We start from the raw sequence: 21536 nt of genomic DNA, 5'->3' as shown, positions 1-21536 counted from the left end.
AGTGGAAGTGTTACCTTCTTGGCATGGCTTTATGTTCTATTTGAAAATAAGTACATAGTCTTTTTTTTTTTATTGTAGTATCGCTGATTTCCAATGTTGTATTAGTTTCAGGTGTATATAGCAAGGTGATTCAGTTATATATATATTATATATACATATATACTTTTTCATATTCTTTTCCATTATAATTTATTACAAGACATTGAATATAGTCCCCTGTGTGTAAGACCTTGTTCTTTATCTATATTATATGTAGTAGTTTGTATCTGCTAATCCCAAACTCCTCATTTACCCGCCCTCCCACCCCCACTGCTTTCCCCTTTGGTAACCATAAGTTTGCTTTTTTATGTCTGTGAGTCTAGTACATAGTCTTAAATATTTTGACTTCTAAAGGGCTCTAAAGAGTTTCTGTTTTCACAGAAAGCGAGCCAGGCTATTCCCCAAAGCACCATGAATCACCGGGACATTGCCCGACATCAGGCTTCATCATCTGTGTTCTCATGGCAACAAGAAAAGACCCCAAGTCGTCTTTCATCCAATGCTCTAAAAACTCCAATTAGGAGAGATTTCTCTGCATCTAATATTTCTGGGGAACAAGAAGTGACTCCGAGTAGATCAACTTTGCAAATAGGAAATAGAGATGCTAATAGCAGTTTCTGTGATAATTCTAGCAATTCTCATCTTTTGGATCAATTAAAAGCCCAGAATCAAGGTAACTTCTTGAGCTAAATTAAATTTTCCTGAGATAATTTCAGAAGTCCAGAAATTTCTAGACATTTTTAGCCCTAGAAAGTGCTAATGTGTTTTGTTAGACCCATCAGTGATCAACATCCCAGCCTGGTGATGTGAAATACTGTCTTTGGGATAATGAGAAAAGATATCACCATTTGGAAAGGTATCTTTATTTGTACTATAAAGCTGGTGCCATGAAGACTTGAAAAGTAGGGTGAGTGGCTTTGACTTTCCAGAGCGGGGCAAGTAGGTGGGTTACAGTTGACACTCCCCACGGCTCTCCCCTGGCTCCTTTTGTGGCCCATGAAACAAGCCAGTTTTGGCCAGAGGTGTGGCATGTGTCTGTAGGACAGCTTTGCTGTGTGCTGCCAGGTTGTGTGTGTGGGAGAAACCTGTAACCTTGGCTGCTGCACCACGCTGCTGCTGACAGCCAAGGGTGCCAGGTGGTGTTTTGGAATCTAGTCTGCAGACTATGATAATTTCCAGTACTATGATAGATTGAAAATCACCATCTGTGTGCACTGGTGAGACCTGTCACATGGCCAGTGCCATTGGAACCAATATTGTGTATATGTGGGGGAAAAAAATGAAAAAAAACATTGTTGTTAATTTTGGCAATACTGGAGGTTCACACTGTCTTGCTGTTTACTGGAGGACAAGCTACTAGAGAATATGGGAGGGTGAATTTTTCACTGCTTAGCACTCATTTGCATTGATATGGGCACAAAAAAAAAATATTAGTTTGTGGGTGTATAAAACCAAGTGGTAATTTTAGTGCAGGGTGTTATATGTGGTACACTTTTTGCAGTCTCGATAAGATACAATTCACGATTTTAGAAAAACATTCCCCCCCCCCAAGTTTCTCTGTGAAAACTTAAAATTTGTTTCTCCTGCTTTCTGTAGGGTTTTTGAATACAAATAACAATAAAGACTAAACATTGAAATTAAATCCAATTAAAGTAGCTTCTTTGTTTAATGTGAATTGATTTATGTTTGACTGACCAAAGATTTCAGAGCAGAGTAACGTTGGTACATTCTGAGTTTAGTTTGTAAATGTCCTCGTGAAAAATATATATTAATTGAAGTGTGGGTTTTGTTTGTTATTTAAGAGCTAAGGAGCAAGATGAGTGAGTTGGAACTACGTCTGCAAGGACATGAAAAAGAAATGAAAGGCCAAGTGAATAAACTTCAAGAACTCCAACTCCAAGTGGAGAAAGCAAAAGCGGAATTAAACGAAAAAGAGAAAGTTTTGAACAAAAGCAGGGATGAACTGGTGAGAACAACTGCACAGTATGACCAGGCATCAACCAAGGTACTCGACTTTTCATGAGTTATTGATAAATCTCCATTTTTTTCATATAATTCTTTGGAAAGAGTACTCTGCACTTAGACTTGTGAAATAAATATTAGTAATGGACATTATTATATACTAGGCAGTATTGATGCAGTTGAACAGTAAGTTCTTTTAGAGTTGGGTAGATCTGGGGTCAAATCTGGACTGCACATTTTCCCAGCCAAGGGACCTGGGCAAGTCACTGATCTCTTTTATATCTCAGAGGGTGGTGAAGAATAAAGATTATTGTATGTACAGCGCCTGGCAGGTGCCTACTATATAAAAGAGGCACTTAAAGTCATGGAGCTTTAAAAGAGGTTTAGGACATACGATAGAATTGAATAGACCTACTCCTGGGATCCAGTGTATATACACTCCTACCATTTAATCTAAGGCTCTAATTAAGGCCAAGCTTCGTAGCCTGTTATTTGGGGGTTGTTTTTGTTGTTGTTGTTGTTGCTTTGCCCCCAACCTGCCTCTCTAGTCTTTTCTTCTCTTTTTTCTATGATTCATTCATTCACTGACTCATTTGACAAATATTTATTGACCGTCTACTGTATGTCAGCCACTGTTCTAGACCTGGGGATGCAGCAGTGAGTAAATAGACAAAAAGAACAGCCCTTGTGGAGCTTCATCATAATGGGGCACGTAACGAAGATGTACCAGTCACGTAGATAGTGTGCTATATGGAGAAAAGTGTAGAGCAAAACGACTTATCTTCTAGGACCACCTGCAGTTATTTGGTGTTTCTTGAACCTAATCTTTGTCTGGGTCAGTGTTCTGCTCACATTTGCCTTTCTGCTTGGCACACCCGCCTCTTGGAATACTCTTGACATGCTCTACATCCCGTGAGCTCCTTCTCTCATCTCTTAGTGCAGTGAGGTCTTTTCTCCTGGCTTCCATCCCCATTATGACCCTTTTATTGTCGTTATTTATGTTCTAGCTCTTGTAGTTCCCACACTTGGCTAATTGTCAGAATCACTGAGAACCTTGCAGAATTAATCTTCTTAGACTCACGTCTGAAGTGGGCCTATGGAATTTACCTTTAACAAAATCTCTAGGTAAAAACCACTGTAGTAGGTAGACCTGTATCTTCTATTTGCTTCCTGGGAACAGGCTGTTTCTTTTTTTTTTTTTTCCAAATTAATCTTTTTTATTTTAAGATAATTATAGATTCATGTAGTTGTATAAAATAATAGCTTGTTAATAGGATGGGTTACAATGATTGCTTCTCAGATATTTGAATGTCTTTCATCCCTGGAATAGACCATACTTGGTCACGGTGTATGATTCATTTTATATATTTCTGAATTTTATTTGCTAATAATTTGTTAAGGATTCTCGTGTCTATATTTGTGAGGGATGTTGGTCAGCTGTTTTCTCTTTTTGTACTGTCTTTGTCTGGTATTTGTATCAGAGGTAATACTAGCTTCATAAAATGCATTGGGAAGGATTCCCTTCTCTTCTCGGAAGAGATTGTGCAGAATTGGTGTTATTTCATCTTTATACATTCGGTAGAATTCTCTGTGAAACTATCTGGGCCTGGAGATTTCTTTTTTGGGAGATTTAAAATTATAAATTCAATTTTTAAAATAGTTACACAGCTATTAAAATTATTTATTTCACATTGGATGAGTTGGGTTAGTTTGTGATTTTAGAGGAAATTTGATCTAAATTGTCAAATTTGTGTATGTGGAGTTCATAGTATTTCCTTATTCTTTTGATGTCTGTAGGTCAGGTTTATTCCCTGTTCATTTCTGATATTTGTGTCTTCTCTATTTTTCTCTTTGTCAGTATTGCTAGGAATTTGTCAGTTTTGTTGCTCTTTTATTGATCTTACCAAAGAGTCAGCTCTTTAATTCATTGATTTTTCTCTATTTCCTGTTTTCAATTACATTGATTTTTTTTTTTTTTTTTCCTCTCTGTTATTTCCTTCTGCTTGCTTTGGGTTTATTTTGCTCTTCTTTTTCTAGGTTGTTGAGGTGGGGAGCTTAGCCTACTGACTTGAGACTTCTTCTTTTCTAATGCAGACATTTAATGCTACAAACTTCCCTCTCAGTACTGCTTTAACTGTGCTCTGCAAATTTTGATATATTGTATTTTTTTAAATAATTTTTTAAAAAATTTATTTATTTATTTTTGGCTGTGTTGGGTCTTCATTGCTGTGCACGGGCTTTCTCTAGTTGCGGGGAGCGGGGGCTACTCTTCGTTGTGGTGCATGGGCTCCTCATTGTGGTGGCTTCTCTTGTTGCGGAGCACAGGCTCTAGGTGCATGGGCTTCAGTAGTTGTGGCATGCGGGCTCAGTAGTTGTGGCTTGTGGGTTCTAGAGCACAAGCTCAGTAGTTGTGGTGCATGGGCTTAGTTGCTCTGTGGCATGTGGGATCTTCCCAGACCAGGGCTTGAACCCGTGTTTCCTGCATTGGCAGGAGGATTCTTAACCACTGCACCACCAGGGAAGTCCCTGATATATTGTATTTTAATTTTTATTCTTTAATGTACTAAAAAAATTTTTTTTTTTCTTGAAACTTCCTCTTTGGCTCATGGATTATTCAGAAATCCCTTGTTTAGTTTCCAAGGGTTTGGAGACTTTTCTCTTTTTGTTATTGATTTCTAGTTTGATTCCACTGTGTTCAGAGAATATACTTTATGATTTCAGGTCTTTTAAATTTGTGGGGGTTTGTTTTATGGCTTAGTATATGGTCTATCTAGGTACATGTTTCACAGGCACTTGGTAAAAAATGTATATTCTGTTGTTGGATGGAATGTTCTAAAAGTGTCATTAGCTTCTGTTGGTTAATGTTCTTTGTTGAATTCCTCTGTATCTTTCCTGATTTCTTGTCTAGTTGCTCTAGCAGTTGTTGAGAGAGGGATATTGAAGTCTCCCATAATTGTTGATTTGTCTATTTCTCCTTTCAGTTCTATCAGTTTTTGCTTCACTTACTTTGCAGTTCTGTAGTTTGGTCCATACACATTTAGGATTGCCATGTCTTCTTGGTGGATTGACCCTTATCATTATGCAATATCCCTCAGTGTCTCTGGTAATTTTTTTTATTCTGAAGTCTACTTTATCTGGTAGTAATATAGCCACTCTAGCTTTCCTTTGGTTTATGTTTCATGATGTATTTCTTTCTGTCTTTTTACTTTCAGCATATCTATGCTATTAAATTAAAAATTATGACCTAACTATAATTTACAAAATAGGCCTAATGTGAGTTTTGTGTGGACAGCGTATAGTTGGGTCATATTTTTTAATCCACTCTTTTACAACACTATTCCCTTTTAGAAACACTATGTGTCTTTTAATTAGTGTATTTAGATCACCGATATTCAATGTAATTATTGATATGTCATGGCTTAAGTCTTCCATCTTATTTTTTGTTTTTTATTTGTTTCATTTTTCATTTCTCTGTTTCATTTTTCCTGCCTTCCTGTAGTTTACTTGAACATTTTTTAGAATTCCATTTTGAATTATCGACAGTGTTTCTGAGTGTATTTCTTGGTAGAGCTTTTATAATGATTGTTCTAGATAATGTATATATACATACAATTTATCACAGTTTATTGGTGTTGTCATTCTATCAACGCTAATAAATTATCGAAAATTTACTTCTCTTTTTGTCCTTATACCCTCCCACATTTATAGTATAATTTTCTTCAGTGTTTTCTCTATATACATTTAGAACCACATCAGACAGTGTTATAATTTTTGCTTCACTTGTCAAACATAATTTAGAAAACTGAAGAAGAGGTGGAAAGCCTATTGTATATATGTTTATTGTTCATTAACTTATTGTTCCTTCCTTCATGATTCCTTCCAAATTTCCTTCTTTCATTATTTCCTTTCTGTTTAGAGAACATCCTTTAACCATTCTTTTAGTGTAGTTACAAATCCTCTAAATTTTCTTTTGTCTGGGAATGTTTTGATTTCCTCTTCACTCTTGGAAGATATTTCTGCAGGGTATAGGATTCTAAAGGTTAACAGTTTTTTTCTTTCAGCACTGTCTTGTTTTTCCTTGGGCCCCAAAGTCTCTTGTTCATCTTCTTTCTTCTCTTTTTTCAGAGATTTTTTATGTTTGTTTTAATGTAATGTGCAAGGTTTTGGATTATTCTTGGTGGGAGGTATAGGGAAATGTTCATCTCTTCCATCTACCTGGAAGTGGTAGTCCAGGTTCATTTTTAGAATTCTTCTAGTGCAGTGCTTTGCACGGAGAAATTCTTGATAAATATGGGTTAGATGTATGAACGAACATGACCTCCCTTGATCCATATATTTATTCTCTTTGTGCAGTCTGGGTTTGTAATTTGGTTTTCTAAGTTAGAAAGACTTGGATTCAAACCCTGGCTCTACTACATCCCAATTGTGTTGCTTTGGAGCTATTTAATTAACTTCTGAACTTCAGTGTCTTAATCAATAAAATGGTGTTAATAATAATGCCTTTGTCATAGGATTGCTGTAAAGTTTGTGATAATTTTTAAAAAATATTTATTTATTTTATTTATTTATTTTCCTTGTTTTTTCTGGCTGTATCGGGTGTTAGTTGCAGCACACGGGGTCTTTGTTGAGGCATGTGGGATCTTTTCGTTAACGGTGTGTGGTCTGCTGGGGTTTCTTTCTCGTTGTGGTGCACAGGCTTCTCTCTAGTTGTGGTGTGTGGGTTTTCTCTCTCTAGTTGTGGCACGTGGGCTCTGTAGTTTGTGGCACGTGGGCTCTCTCTTTGAGGTACACAAGCTCAATAGTTGTGGCACATGGGCCTAGTTGCCCCAAGGCATGTGGGATCTTAGTTCCCCAACCAGAGATTGAACCCGCGTCCCCTGCATTGGAAGGCAGATTCTTTACCACTGGACCACCAGGGAAGTCCCTGTGATAACTTTTATAAAGGTTTTAGCATATAGTGCCTGGCACATGGTGAACTTATAATAATAGTTGTTATTATTATATCAATTAAGTTCCTTGTCAATTAAGCTCATTTTCAGTTGCATTTCTGCCAAGTCACGCCTTCTCATATAGGAAAATTATACTTATCCTTTTACATTTTGTCTTGTTGGTTTTGGTGTGACAAGGTCACCAAATCCTTGTACTGACTAGCATATTTGATGAAGTCTCTTCTTACCAGATCATGAATTAGAATTTTTTACTAGGACAGTGTGGAGAACATAGCTCTGGCTTTCTTTCTATTGGAGACTTCCCTCCAGGTTCTTAAGACTCATTCGTTCAATGCTTTTTGTATTCCATTTTTTTCCTGTAAACTACAAACCCACCTAACTGAAAATTCAGTCCACCTTTCTCCATCTTGTCTCTAAAGATAATACGACCTTGTCCAATATGTTGCTGAAATCAGATTATGCTTTGTTTATGCTATTCCCTGATGTACCATTAGAACTACCTATTAAATAAAATGGAGCTAATTTAGCCAAAATCAATACCATGTGCTTTAGTGAACATATGCTGTTTCTCCTATGCTTCTTTTCCAAGTATTTACAAACCATGTGGGATGCAAGGTTTGAACTCACGTAGAAACAGAGTGCTGGGGCTGGCAGCAAAGCTGGACTTCAGCACCTGTATTTTACAGCTAAAAACTCATTGACCCAGAGCACTGAGTCTCCAGGGTCATATGCTGTGTATTTTTAAAGGACTTGAGCTCTGGACCCTTTTTTAGAGTATTACGGAGCATTCATGACACCTAGTGGCCAGGTATTTGCACATGGATTGTGCATCATAAATATCAGCATAAAAATAATCTAAATAAAATATAAATTACTCCTAAAGTCTCTTTTTGATTGATTGATTCTGAGATCCTGTAGTGGGACATGTTGCAGTTTGAGGGAGTGCCAGCAGAGGGTGCCAAGGGTTCATTCATCTACTCTGCCATGCATTTTTTTTTTCTTTCCCCTGAAAATTGTCAGAATTTTATTTTATTTTACTTTTTTATATTTATTTATTTATTTGGTTGCGATGGGTCTTAGTTGTGGCAGGTGGGCTCCTTAGTTGCGGCTCAGGGGCTCCTTAGTTGCGGCTCAGGGGCTCCTTAGTTGCGGCACGCAGGCTCCTTAGTTGTGGCATGTGAACTCTTAGTTGCGGCATGCATGTGAGATCTAGTTCCCTGACCGGAGACTGAACCTGGGCGCCCTGCATTGGGAGCGCAGAGTCTTAACCACTGTGCCACTGGGGAAGTCCCTGTCAAAATTTTAGACCATCATTTAGGCAATGATTTTTGTCTGAGTTTTTTACTGCTATATCCCCAGTGCCTAGCATGGTGCTAGACATATTTGTTGAGTTCATATTTATTATTATTAGAAATAATTTCTTTCATACTTTTCCTTAGGGATTTAAAAATTCAAGAACAATAAGGTTAATGACAAAGGTGTCTTAATGTTCAAAGCAGTGGACTAATTTGAACTACTGCTCAATATTTTACTTTTTGAATTCAGTATTTTAAAGTTAGGATATTTGCAAAATCAGACCAGCTTTATCTTTTCATCTTTGGTTAGTTAATAGTTGGTGTCTGGTCTTCCAGGAAAGTCTTATATAACGTTTTCTTTTCCTCTGAATTCTCTGTTAAATTTCTAATAGTTCTAATACTTCTAAATGGGACTATAATGAGTCTCAGAGAAATACATTAGTGGAGAGATTTGCCAAATTGGGGCACATTTCTTTTGGAACAGGAATTCTCCCCCACTAATGTGAGTTGTTCTTATTCTTTCCTGGGATGTTAGAGTTGCTTTGTAGAGCAGTTCAAGGATTTGAACACCACAGGGAAGCATCAGAGGAATGGGTTTTAACACTTGAAGATTTAATTTTAGAAGAGCATCCTAAATTTTGATGTAGTTCATGTTTTAAAAATTATTTTAGAGATAACTGGCTATGCATAAAAACGAATGAAATAATGCCATTTGCAGCCACATAGATGGACCTAGAGCTTATCATACTAAGCGAAGTAAGTCAGACAGTGAAAGACAAATATCACCTGATATCACTTATATGTGGAATCTAAAAAATGATACAAATGAACCTGCTTACAAAACAGAAACAGACTCACAGACACAGAAAACAAATTTATGGTTACTAAAGGGGAGAGTGGGAGGAGGGATAAATTGGGAATTTGGGATTAACAGATATACACTACTATATATAAAATAGGTAAACAGTAAGGACCTACTGTAAGGCACAGGGAACTGTATTCAATATCTTGTAATAACCTATAATGGAAAAGAATCTGAAAAAGAACATATATGTATGTGTGTGTAACCGAATCACTTTGCTGTACACCTGAAACTAACACAACATTGTAAATCAACTATACTTCAATTAAAAAAAAAGATAACTGGCTATGTAAAAAGGCAAATGCATGTTCTTCGTGTTGCCTCTGGCAGCTTGGTTAAAACCCATTGTGATATTCTTTGGCGTGCTGTGAACCTCCAGACATTTAAAATGGCATAGTGGGAGCATTGTGGAAAGATGCATATTAATATTTAAGTTTCCCACAAAATCTGTTGTGCTTGAAAAACACTATCATATGAAGATAATGGGTACCCTCTGGTTATTTTATAGCCTCTAAATTACGCAGGTCAACATCACTGCATTTTAACCTCTCATTCCTGTGCAACAAAACATTCGGTGAATCATTATTCAGACATGCTGATTTCTTTCTTCATGGCACAAGTTATGAAGTATTTATTTAAATGGTCTAATGCTTTACATCCTTGCTAATATTTCCCAAATATAAATTTTATGTGTGCTAAAATAATTGTAGTGGTTTTGGTATTTGACTAATTGTTTTAAACCCAACTTTTTATGAAATAAAAATGTCAAAACACTATGTTAAACTTGAGCCAGATCATGGGACTAATGTTTTCTAAAATTCAAAATGTTTGCTTCTTTCCAAGAATAATTTTGTTTTGTATTGAATGTCTTAATCTGTTGTTAGTGTATTGCTTTGGAACAAAAACTGAAAAAATTGACTGAAGATTTGAGTTGTCAGCGTCAAAATGCAGAAAGTGCCAGATGTTCTCTGGAACAGAAAATCAAGGAAAAAGAAAAAGAGTTCCAAGAGGTAAGGTAAATGGATTCATGAGGAGTTTGTCCAGAGGGCTCTTGTCGGCATTTCCTCGTTTGATCATTTGAAAAGAGGAGTGTCTGTCATTATTTGGGATGTTCCACTAGAGGGGAAATGCTTTGTGCGGAAAAGGCACTATATTTTCCTTCACACTTTTCCATCTTTTAGTTTTTGCCTGGAGAAGGGACTGAGAATGTTCTTTTTTATCCACATTTTTGATTTGTTTGAAATTTGATGCCAAGTAGAAAAGGATTGTATTTCTTATTTCAAACACTCTGTGTTGTAAAGGATATTGTATTACATTCACCAGGTGTTTTTAAAAGGCTGTGAGTTGGCAAATACATTAGGAAGGTAATTGATGGGGAGGGGAAAGAAGTTGGCAGACAAATTAGGGCTGAAGATGCCCTTGCATAAGGCTTGGTATCAGTTTCAGGTGAGTTAGCCTTGAAATGGGTCTATAGTCTTTCAATGAGAGTGACTGGAAATGTTAACGTGGTGTCCCTGTGTGATTATCCAAGTTAATTGGTGGCATCTCCTTCCTGTCATTCTCAATGGTCGGTGGCATAAGCTATTTGACATTTTAAACTCCATTTTTGAGTGTGTTGATTTCTCAGCCGAGCTGTGACCGGCTACAGCTCGGCTCTACTCTTTTGCCCCTGGATACTTCAGAACAGAGGTGATTCATTTAAGTTGGGGATGAGGCGGGAACAGGCCAGTTTCCATGTGTTCTCCTGGCGGACTCCTTCCTCTTCCGCTCAGAGACCCGGATCTGATGCCCGGGACCCGTGCTAAGGCTGCCTATATCAATCATCAGGTAGTCGCAGACCGGCTCCCATCATCTTCTGCTCTTACAGGAGAGCATTGCCTGGAGGAAGAATGGGTCTCGCCCTAGGATCTCCCTTGTTAACCGGCATCAGTTTGATGCATTTGTCTTTTGCTTTTTAGGAGCTCTCCCGTCAACAGCGTTCCTTCCAAACCCTGGACCAAGAGTTCACTCAGATGAAAGCCAAGCTCACCCAGGAGCTACAGCAAGCCAAGAACGTGCACAACATCCTCCAGGCCGAACTGGATAAAGTAGGGTGCTAACTGATTTCTCCCTCCTCCGTAACCTCCCCACCACCCCCTTTTTAATACATGTCATTTCTATACCACAGTGGGCATATGATACCTTTAAAGAAAGAAAAAAAAAAGCTCTATCCTCACTTTCCTTACTTATCAAAGTGGAGAGCAAACTGAACCTTTCTGGGTCTGGGTTTTCTTGTTTAGAGAAGGAGTACGGTGAGTGAGGATCTCAGATCTGAAGGTCTGTGGGCGTCTCTGACGTTCCAGTGGTTCTTGGTCATGCCACCAGGTGGGAGCTATCCCAAGTATTTATGCTTCCAAATAGTCAAAGCACTGAAGATTATAATTTACTTATTTAACACTCACTGCACAAATGACCTCATCTGCTTTTATGGCTTTCTGTATCATCCATGTGCTGATGACACCCGTGTTTACATCTCCAGCCTGGATGTCTGGTCTGAACTTCAGACTTGTGGGTGTGCATCTGATATTTCCACTCACACATGTAATAGGCATCCCACACTTAAAACATGTTATTAATGGAACTCCAGCTTTTTTCAGACTTGCTCTTTGCTTAGTCTTCCTTGTCCCGGTAAATAGCAATTCCGTTCTTCACATCGCTCAGGCTTAAACCTCAATGTCATCTTCACCTCCTCTTTTCCTCTCAACACCTCAAAGTAATCCATTAAAACTCTGCTGGCTCTACCTTTATTTATTCACACACACACATATACACATGTGTGTGCACGTGTATTTGTGTATTTCTGTGCATATGTATATTTGCATGCATGTGTATATGTGTGTATTATATGAATAGTATAAACTTTTTTGTGTGTTAGAACACAAAATCTATATAGAACAAATGTACAACAATAAATTACTATAAGGCATGCCTCTCTTGTGACCATTATATATGTCAGAGGATAGAATCTTGTTGGCCACCCCAGAAACCCTTCATGTACCACATACCTCCCTGCTAAGAATAAGCCTGACTTCTCTGTTTGTCTTTATGTTTTATACTGGATCTGACTGCTTTCACCATCTCCAGCTCTTTACACATCATCTCTCACCTGGGTTTCTGTACCAGCATCCTAACTGGTGTCCCTGCTTCCACCCTTCCTCCTCACAGTGTGTTTTCAATCAGCAGCCAGAGTGAGTCTTTTCAAGTGTAGGTCAGATCATGTCACTCCTCTGCTCAGAAGTCTGCAGTTACTCCCCATTTCTCAGAGTAAGAGTCGAGTCCTTCCAAACGTATGCAGGAGCCTAGGTGGCCTTCCCACCACCTCACCTGCTCACCCCATCTCCCACTCTCCCCTTGTTTACCTGTCCATGTGGCCTCCTTGCCATGGGGGGACACACCCAGCAAGTGGCAGCTTTGGGCTTTGCTCTTGGGGGTGCTCCGTCCCCAGACAGATCTGTAGGGTGTGAGCCTTCACTTTCTGAAGGCTTCTGCTCCAGTGTCACCTTATGAATGACATCTTCCCGTGGTCACTACATAGACCCCTGCCCTCAAGTACTTTCTGTTTCTTTACCTTGCTTTATTTCTCTCCATAAGGTCTATCACCTGACGTATAATAGAGTTATTTGTTTATTTAAATATTATCTTCTGGGGCTTCTCTGGTGGTGCAGTGGTTAAGAATCCGCCTACCAATACAGGGGACACGGGTTCGACCCCTGGTCTGGGGAAGATCTCACATGCCGTGGAGCAACTAAGCCCGCGTGCCACAACTACTGAGTCCGCGTGCTACAACTACTGAAGCCCGTGCACCTAGAGCCCATGCTCTGCAACAAGAGAAGCCACCTCAATGAGAAGCCCGCGCACTGCGACGAAGAGTAGCCCCTGCTCACCACAACTAAAAAGAAAGCCTGCGCGCAGCAACAAAGACCCAATGCAGCCAAAAATTAATTAATTAATTAATTAAAAAAATATTATCTTCCTTCCATCACTCAGATCTTTGCACAAGGACAGGGTCTCGTCTGTTTAGTTTCCTGCTCTATCTGCAATGCGGGAGCACTAAATATCCAGAGCTTTAAACTGTCAGAAGAAGCAATGTGGTCATTCATTCTTTTCTTCTTATTTTTTTTTTTTGGCCGCGCCCTGAGGCTTGTGGAATTTTAGTTCCCCAACCAGGGATTGAACGTGGGCCCTCAGCAGTGAAAGCGCAGAGTCCTAACTGCTGGACCACCAGGGAATTCCCAATTCATTCTTTTCTTGACTTCACCCATTTTCCCTGAGAGGGTGACACATTTTAGAGTTTTACGCTGAATATGTCAGGTATTCACCTGTTGTCAGAGTTATACTTATTTTCTTAGTGTTTATTTCTTTATTTTCTAAAAGTGAGGATTTACCAATTAGGTTGTCTCATTATATGAAAAATACAGGTTAATTCCCAAATGCAAGATATAGCAGTGTAGGACATGTTGATTTCTAGTAGCAGAGGAGCTGGGGATGGGGGAATGCAGGTGAAATGTGGAGAGCCAACATTTATTGACATCTCTTACGTACAAGGGATTATCTGAAGTTCTAATAGAGTCATTCCTTTATCTATCCATCTGTCCAAGTTGGGAAAAAAGAAAAAAAATTTTCCTGTGCCAGGATAAATTGTTATGAACTATTTATTGGATGTCCTCCAAGACTTTTAAAAATATACATTTGCAAATATATAATTTTTGTTTTGTTTTGTTTTAACTTTTGTTTAAAAGGGAACATTCTGTTGGTAGTGTCTGAGCCTTGTTTTTATCAGATGTTTTGTAGTTTATTTAGTCATTCCCCTACTGATGGGTATTTAGGTTCATGTAGCACCATTGGTAGTATCATTGGGCAGGTAAAGGTGTGTGTTGCTGGTGCTTCTGTAGGACAGCTTCCTACATGTGACATTGATGGCCTTGAGGGCATATGTGTTCTCACGTGTGATAGGTACTTCCAAATTGCCCTCCAGAAAAGTTGTAGCAGTTCACCTGACACCAGCTGTAAGAGGCCTGTTTCCTCCCATCCTCCTAATAGGAGATAGTCCAGGTTTTAAAAATTTTGCCAACTAAGGAGTGAAAAATGTTATCACTGTTTTAATTCACACTTTTAAAATATATTTATTTATTTATTTATTTGGCTGCCTCGGGTCTTTGTTGCGGCGTGAGGGCTCTTCGTTGTGGCGCACGGGCTTCTCTCTAGTTGTGGAGTGCGGGTTTTCTCTTCTCTAGTTGTGGCGCATGGACTCCAGAGCACGTAGACTCTGTGGTTTGTGGCACGTGGGCTCTAGTTGAGAGATGCGAGCTCAGTAGTTGCGGCGCGTGGGCTTAGTTGCCCCGCAGCATGTGGGATCTTAGTTCCCTGACCTGGGATCGAACCTGCATCCTCTGCATTGTAAGGTAGATTCTTTACCACTGGACCACCAGGGAAGTCCCAATTCACACTTTCTTGATTACCACTGAGGTTATTTCTTTCAGAACGTGATTTGCCATTTGTATCTTTTGTATAACATTTCTGTTTCTGTCCTTTGCTCTTTTTTTAAATGGGCTTGCCTCTTTGTATATTGAATCAGATATGCTTTATGTGCTGTATTTTGGAAATACCGTTTTTATTCTGTTGTATTTATTGCAAATATGTTCTCCCAGTTTGTTTTCTCAACTTTTGTTGTTTCTTATCTCATTTTTTAAAATTTAATTTATTACTATTTATTTTTTAAATTTAGTTTATTACTATTTAGCAGTTTTATTTTTTGTGGTTAATTGTTTTCCTTGTGGCTTCCTCCTCAAACCCAGCCTTTTTCATCAGCATATGCTGCTGCCAAGTAATGTCACAGTTTGACATGATGGTATTTTAAGTTCAACTTCTAGGGCCTTATTAAGCTGTGACATATAGTGTGTCTCAACCAAAATAGATGGCATCAATTCTTATATTCCATGACCTTTTTATTCTTTAAGAATAAATAGTTATTTAAAAAGTAAAGAAAATAAAAATGAAGCTTTGCTTTGTTTTCTATTCGTAGGTCACATCTGTAAAGCACCAGCTAGAAAAAAAATTGGAAGAGTTTAAGGAAAAGTTCAGTAGAACTGAACAGACCTTACAGGCGAGTCAGACCAAGGAAAATGAGCTGAGGAGAAGCAGTGAGGTAAGTGAGGGGTAGAGAAGAGTATTTGTCCACTTCTGTACAGGAGGAAGTGGGAGGGTTAAAGAATTTCTATACCATTTTCTAGTAGTTTATTATAGCTACATTTTTGTTTTTGATTTGCCAGAAGTATATATTACAAAGTGTTTTGTGTATAATCTATGACATAGAACATGTGGTTTTTTTTTTTCACTTTCTATTCTGATATAACTTACTAATATGCATCTAGCAATTATAGGAAAGTATGACTCATATTAAGACCATGTACTACTCTTGGTTTTTTTTAAGATTGTTTTAGACCACCTGTGAGGTGGAAGGATGGAAGAAAGCAAGGGATTTTCTAAATGGAAAGAAACAAAACTGGTGATGGGGGAGGTATAATTTAAATCCCTTTTCCAAGGGTTGGCTTTTGAATCATCAAATATTAAAAACATTGTGCAAAGTGATGGACTTAAATGTAAAATTGTTTTACAGATAAAGAGTTTCTAGATTTAATATTGTTATAAAAGCATCAAGTAACTGTAAATTATATTACTCTGGTTTTAGCAGTCAACATTAACTTTCATGTTGAGTGTGTACAGGCATGGGTGATGGTGTCTTTGCTGGTTTTTTTTTTTCTTTGGCCACACCGCATGGTATACGGGATCTTAGTTCCCCCACCAGGGATTGAACCCGCGCCTCCTGCAGTGGAAGCGTGGAGTCTTAACCACTTGACCACCAGGGAATTCCCGTGACGGTGTCTTTGGAGAGTCATGGTAACAATACAAAATGGTGGATGAGGTTTCCCAATGGCACGGATTACAAGGTGTACCCTGATGTTGCTTCTACCGATAGGAGTTTATCTGTACTTACTTACTTTATTTATTTATTTATTTATTTTTTTATTTATTTATGGCTGTGTTGGGTCTTCGTTGCTGTGCATGGGCCTTCTCTAGTTGTGGTGAGTGGGGGCTACTCTTCGTCGCGTTGCTCGGGCTTCTCATTGTGGTGGCTTCTCTTGTTGCGGAGCATGGGCTCTAGGCACACAGGCTTTGATAGTTGTGGCACACGGGCTCAGTAGTTGTGGCTCTTGGGCTCTAGAGTGCAGGCTCAGTAGTTGTGGCGCACGGGCTTTGTTGCTCCGTGGCATGTGGGATCTTCCCAGCCCAGGGCTGGAACCCATGTCCCCTGCATTGGCAGGCGGATTCTTAACCACTGCGCCACCAGGGAGGTCCCTGTACTTACTTTAATTTGCTTCTCTCTTAATATATTTAGTTGCTTGGAGTTTATTTTAAAGGGCTTAATTAAGAACAATTTAGGGACAGTTAATAGACTGAAACAATATGAATAGAGTCATAAATCTGCATTGTAATTTTATGAAAAAGCACAGAACAGTAGAGGTTTCTTTTCCATCAAATGTCACAGGAAAGAATTTGTTTTCACTAATCTTTTAACTATTTTGCAATTACTTTTTAGATTGTACGGTTTTTTGTTTGTTTGTTTGTTTTTTAAGTTCTCTGTAAAGAAGTGATTTATCCAGGTGAGGCAAGTCTAAATATATTTATCCCCTCAGCTTCAAAGAGTGTATTATGGTTATAAAATCAGAACGTCTGTCAGTAGCAAAGAAGAGGTTGTTAAAGCAGCTATGGCCTCAGAGGGGTAATACTGCTGGAGAGAGGAGGTCACAGCCCCAGAAACCCGAGTGGAAGAAAACTTCATATCAGATGATGGTTTCATCAGCAAACGTTTTTAAATGAAAGCGTTTGTTTCAGCAAAACAAATGTTCGCCTTTTGGCCAGTGGGGACCAACCAACAGATGCTTCTGCTAACACTTCCACAGGCAGACTGGCACCGAACTCTTCCCTCTGTGAGCCTCCCTTTCAGCCAGGAACTCTCCCGTGACTCCACTGGCTGCCTGGTGGAAACATTTTGTAAAATCGATCGACTGGTTAAGAGGGTCCAAACACTTTGCAAACGGTTTGCTTGGCCAAGCCTCCGTAGTGGGCTGGACATTTCTTGCAGGTGTTTCTGAAAACTCATGCATCCCTGCAGGGCCTGGTTTGTCACCTGTGCAGCTGTCCACCATGAACTCTAGCTCAATGCCCGTCATGTTGCACTTAATATTTCATTGATTTCTGTGTCCAGTGAGGGCAGTCATTGGAGGTGCGTAGCTCAAGGCCAGGGAATTCATTTAGTATTTGTCTTTAACGTACGTTTGTGTGTGTGTGCCTTCTTTTGAGGATGATATCAAGATTTCAAAGGGTTTAGCTGGCTCTTGCAGTTTGAATTGGTATTGGAATCAGAAAAGCAATTTACCCAGTTAGACTGGTGGTATAACTTCGAGGTAAAATTTTGGTGGCTTTAAAGTGAGCGAGATCTGAAATTGCATCACTTTTCTGCCACCTCCCTGCTGTGTGACCTTGGGACAATGATTACCATTTCTGAGTCTGACTTTCCTCATCTGCATATGGGGACTAATACTAACCCTCCCTTTTCAGAGCTGCATTAATGATTAACTTAAATATTGTATGTCAAATGTTTAGACCCGTGCCCAGCACATAAGGGCTCTATGGTCTTCACAACTGTTGTAACTTTTTGATGCTACCACTGTTTGCTGTCACCCATAGGCACAGAAAGGATGGGCAAAGGAAAGGGCATTTGAGATTTTTCACATATAAAATTACAGCCTATTCTAGTCTTATCGCACTGGGTATCTTTCTGTATCTAATTATAAGTACAAACAAGTTTAGCACGCTTATAGGTTTTGGATGCCGAAAAAATAAGACAGTTGTACTGAAATTTTCCTTGTCCATGTTTAGCAAACTAATATGCTGCTCACAGTGAGAAATTATCAGTAGTGGAAATGTGATTTCATGGCCCAGTCAAGGGTAAAGTTAGCATTTAGTATCAAAGTGAACGGAAGGTTTAGATAAGCTGCTCATCCAGCATCCAGCGCCAACCCCACAGCATTGGGGTTAGGCAATCATATACCATCATTTGACAGCCAAGATGAGGGAACACTTGCTTGGGGACCTTCCCGAGCGTGGGGACCTGTATTACAACGGGGTCCCCCTAAGGGGCCTGGTCTGGCAGGCAAGAATGATGAGGTAGAAGGGGAAAAACACATCCTTTGCATCCATCCCTGGTTCACCATATAGACTTCGCCCAGCAGGGGACGTATTAAGCTTCATTCATGGATGGGATCACGAAATGCCACACAGTAACTGAAATTTGTTTTGTCTGGTCCTAGGAAATGATGCTTCCCTGGCTGCTCCTAAACTAAAGTTGATCTGGGTGGAATTGCTCGCTAAGCTCTAAGGCTGGCTTGTGGTTATAGGGTTTTTTGTTGTTTTTCCAGACTAGTGCCCAACTCTGCAAATCACATGAGGTTGCAAGAGATGCCTAGGAGAATATATCCTTGTATGCTTAACGCATCGTTGGCAATGAGCTACCCAGTCAAGTCTTAAGTGGCTGTAAGCTGTGCAGAAAACTAATTGCTGATGGGTGGCAGCCTACAGCTCCATTTTCAGGTGTTCATTTTCTAAATTCTGGCTTTTTAAAATTCTTGGGTTGGCCATAGCCATAGCATGATAAGCCTGCTGGGTCCCAGGATTGGCTGAACATTTCTTCATTTGAAACAAGTATTTATGGAACGACTGCCAGAATAGACAAAGACATGTTAATCTTTTCATTGAGTTTAGTATTCATTTAAATGTCTCCAGTTATACACAGAGATGGATAGAGATGAACAGACACATAAGCATAAGTTGCACCCTCCCTCCTGGGGTCCCTCCCCACCTCTTCTCCTCCTTTTCACCTTCCTTCCTCCTACTGGGATGCACCCAGCTTTGTATACAGTGTCTGGTCAGCTTTCTTGTCACGCCTCTAGATGTAGGTGCCATTTGACTTGATGATTTTTTTTAGGGTAAAAAATATAAGTTGCAAAATAAAAATGCTAAGTCAATTCAGATGGTTACATTCTAGTTACTCTCTTATGTTGAGCTCATTTAGCTGATCTTAGCATTGATCACACACATCTAGCTGCTGTTAAATTTTAGGAGGAAACACTACTGATAATGCTCCATTACCCTTGTTAAAGTGCGTTCAGGTATTTTTCCTTTCACATCTGTGATCTCATTTGAGTGGTGATTATTTGGAGCCTGAAGAGCAAACAAGCAATTATAGATTCTCTAGCTGAATGATGCTAGTATAAGTCAGTAACATCATTGCACTTTAGTGATCATTCTTTGCAGAATTTCACAATGGCTGGTATGAACGTCAGTCTTGAGACGAGTTGGAGCGGGCTTTTAGTTCTGGTTGATCTCTTAATTTGATAGCTTGTCAGTTGAGCTCATGGAAAGGAGGCAGGATCAGGACAAAGGAGACAGAAATATAACTGTAACGGACTCTGTCTTATTTTGATGATGAAATGAACATATATACATGAATACAGCAGCTGCCAGCAAGTTTTCAAGTGCTTTCTACCAGCCAGATTCTCCCTCTTCTTGAACTTGGCTTTGCTATGTTGGTACCCATCTGCTGGTAGTAACCAGACTGATAATTGAAGGCAGGCTTCCAGCACTGAATTGCCAGGGCCATCTGTTTTCCAACAGTGCAGTAGAGTTTTGGAGGATGGGTCTTAATTGTTTCTTTAAGATTCAAAAATTTCCCCTACTTTTCAGCTTTTCAGAGGGATATTTTTTAAGTGTGTGTGTGTGTGTGTGTGTTTTAAAGTCAGGCTTATGAATCCCACCGCCCCCACCAAGGATGGGAGTTGCTTGATTCTGTCAGTTTGTAATGATATATGCCAATTCCCAGTGGTCCAGAGGGTGGCATATAATATAGGTTGAAATACTTATCAGCTGAGCTGTAACATCATTGAAGGTTGAACAGCAGGTTGAGGAATATGGATAGAGGATTTATAATATTTATTATGCAAGTCATGTGGTTAATAAGAAGCATTTTTATTCGGCATGCAAATATTGCTTCATTTTAAGACTCAGAAAAATAGACAGGTCTCCCTAGAAAATAGAATGGGGCTGCATATGTATCTCTGCTACTCTATGGCACATCGATGCATGGGTCCTTCATTTAATCAGGTACCCAAAGGACCTGTTTTCACTGTGAAATCTCAGATTCCTCCACCTAGAATTAATTCTTCCATGCTCCAGCCCTCTGATTTCCCATAGCACACTTCATCTCTCTTGAGGATGTAGTGCATCTTGGTGTGTATTAAGTGATTGGTGTTACATCTTCCCCCACTGGCGGGTACCTGGTCCTGGGGGCAGAGACTCTCTTAGTTTGTAGCTGCATCTTTCATAATGCCCATTCCAACATCTTTACATTGCAGACTTTCTTAATAAACATTTATTAAAGGTAATTTTACTCATAAAGACATTCCCATAACAGTGAACCTTAAGATGGTTTTACAACGAAACATCAAAATTTGTCAAGTGAATTTTTTGGTTCGATAGCACCTCAGAACTTTGCAAAGATATATTTGGTCATTCAGGTGTGATGGGAACTTGGAGCATTTGTGTCTTTGGGGAGCTTGTAAATAGGGTTTTCCTTTATGAACGAACACTTTCACAACCATAGGGACATACAGAAAGTTCAAAAAATATATTTCTTGAAGTAAAAAATTATCATCCGTTTTGGGTTTTGTGCTTTTGACTTCTATTTATAAAATCATTTTATTGAAGTAAAACTATGGAACTTCATTGCTCAAAGGGAAAGTGTGATTCCTCCCCTAGTGAGATACACACACAGTCCCATTAGGGACCCTCACCAATGCAGAAGTCCTAAGCTGCTTGAGCATCTGCTTGGGTGATAACTAACTAAACCTGTGCTTTAGGAAATGAAGAGGGAAAACAGCCTCCTTAAGAGTCAGTCTGAGCAAAAGGCCAGAGAAGTCTGCCACCTGGAGGAAGATCTGAAGAAGGCCAAGCAGCGTTTGAGTCAGAGCCAGAACTTTGCAGAAGAAATGAGGGGTGAGTAAACGTAGCGTTTTTGAGTTCTTTCTCTAGGCTAATGTTCCCACGAAGGAGGATGGATATCATTAGAAGCTTCTTTGAATTTTTCCATATCTTCTCCCAGAGAGATGCCTGCAGTTGATGTGGAAAAAGTTTTTGCTTTTCCACTTTTTCGTTTCCAGAGTGATAGTTGGACTTTTTTTTTTTATTGGAACACACTGAGTCCCCAGATGCCTGGTTTTCAGCACTTTGAAACCAGAAGGGTAAATATTTTCCACACAAAAGTAAATTGTCGGG

General features: G+C 39.2%; 1 protein-coding gene across 1 annotated transcript in view; it reads left to right on the top strand.

The window, feature by feature from the left end:
• The window catches only part of CENPF (centromere protein F), a 56162-nt gene that overhangs the window by 9329 nt on the left and 25297 nt on the right, over nucleotides 1-21536 (top strand). Inside the window, exons 5-10 of the mRNA XM_059904253.1 lie at nucleotides 421-712; nucleotides 1842-2044; nucleotides 9992-10117; nucleotides 11066-11194; nucleotides 15169-15291; nucleotides 21122-21257. Of these exons, the coding sequence (XP_059760236.1) occupies nucleotides 421-712; nucleotides 1842-2044; nucleotides 9992-10117; nucleotides 11066-11194; nucleotides 15169-15291; nucleotides 21122-21257 (1009 nt within the window). The remainder of the gene's footprint in view (nucleotides 1-420; nucleotides 713-1841; nucleotides 2045-9991; nucleotides 10118-11065; nucleotides 11195-15168; nucleotides 15292-21121; nucleotides 21258-21536) is intronic.

Source organism: Balaenoptera ricei, chromosome 1 (assembly GCF_028023285.1).
Source record: "Balaenoptera ricei isolate mBalRic1 chromosome 1, mBalRic1.hap2, whole genome shotgun sequence".
NCBI lineage: Eukaryota > Metazoa > Chordata > Mammalia > Artiodactyla > Balaenopteridae > Balaenoptera > Balaenoptera ricei.
This window is presented reverse-complemented; position numbering and strand designations above follow the sequence as displayed.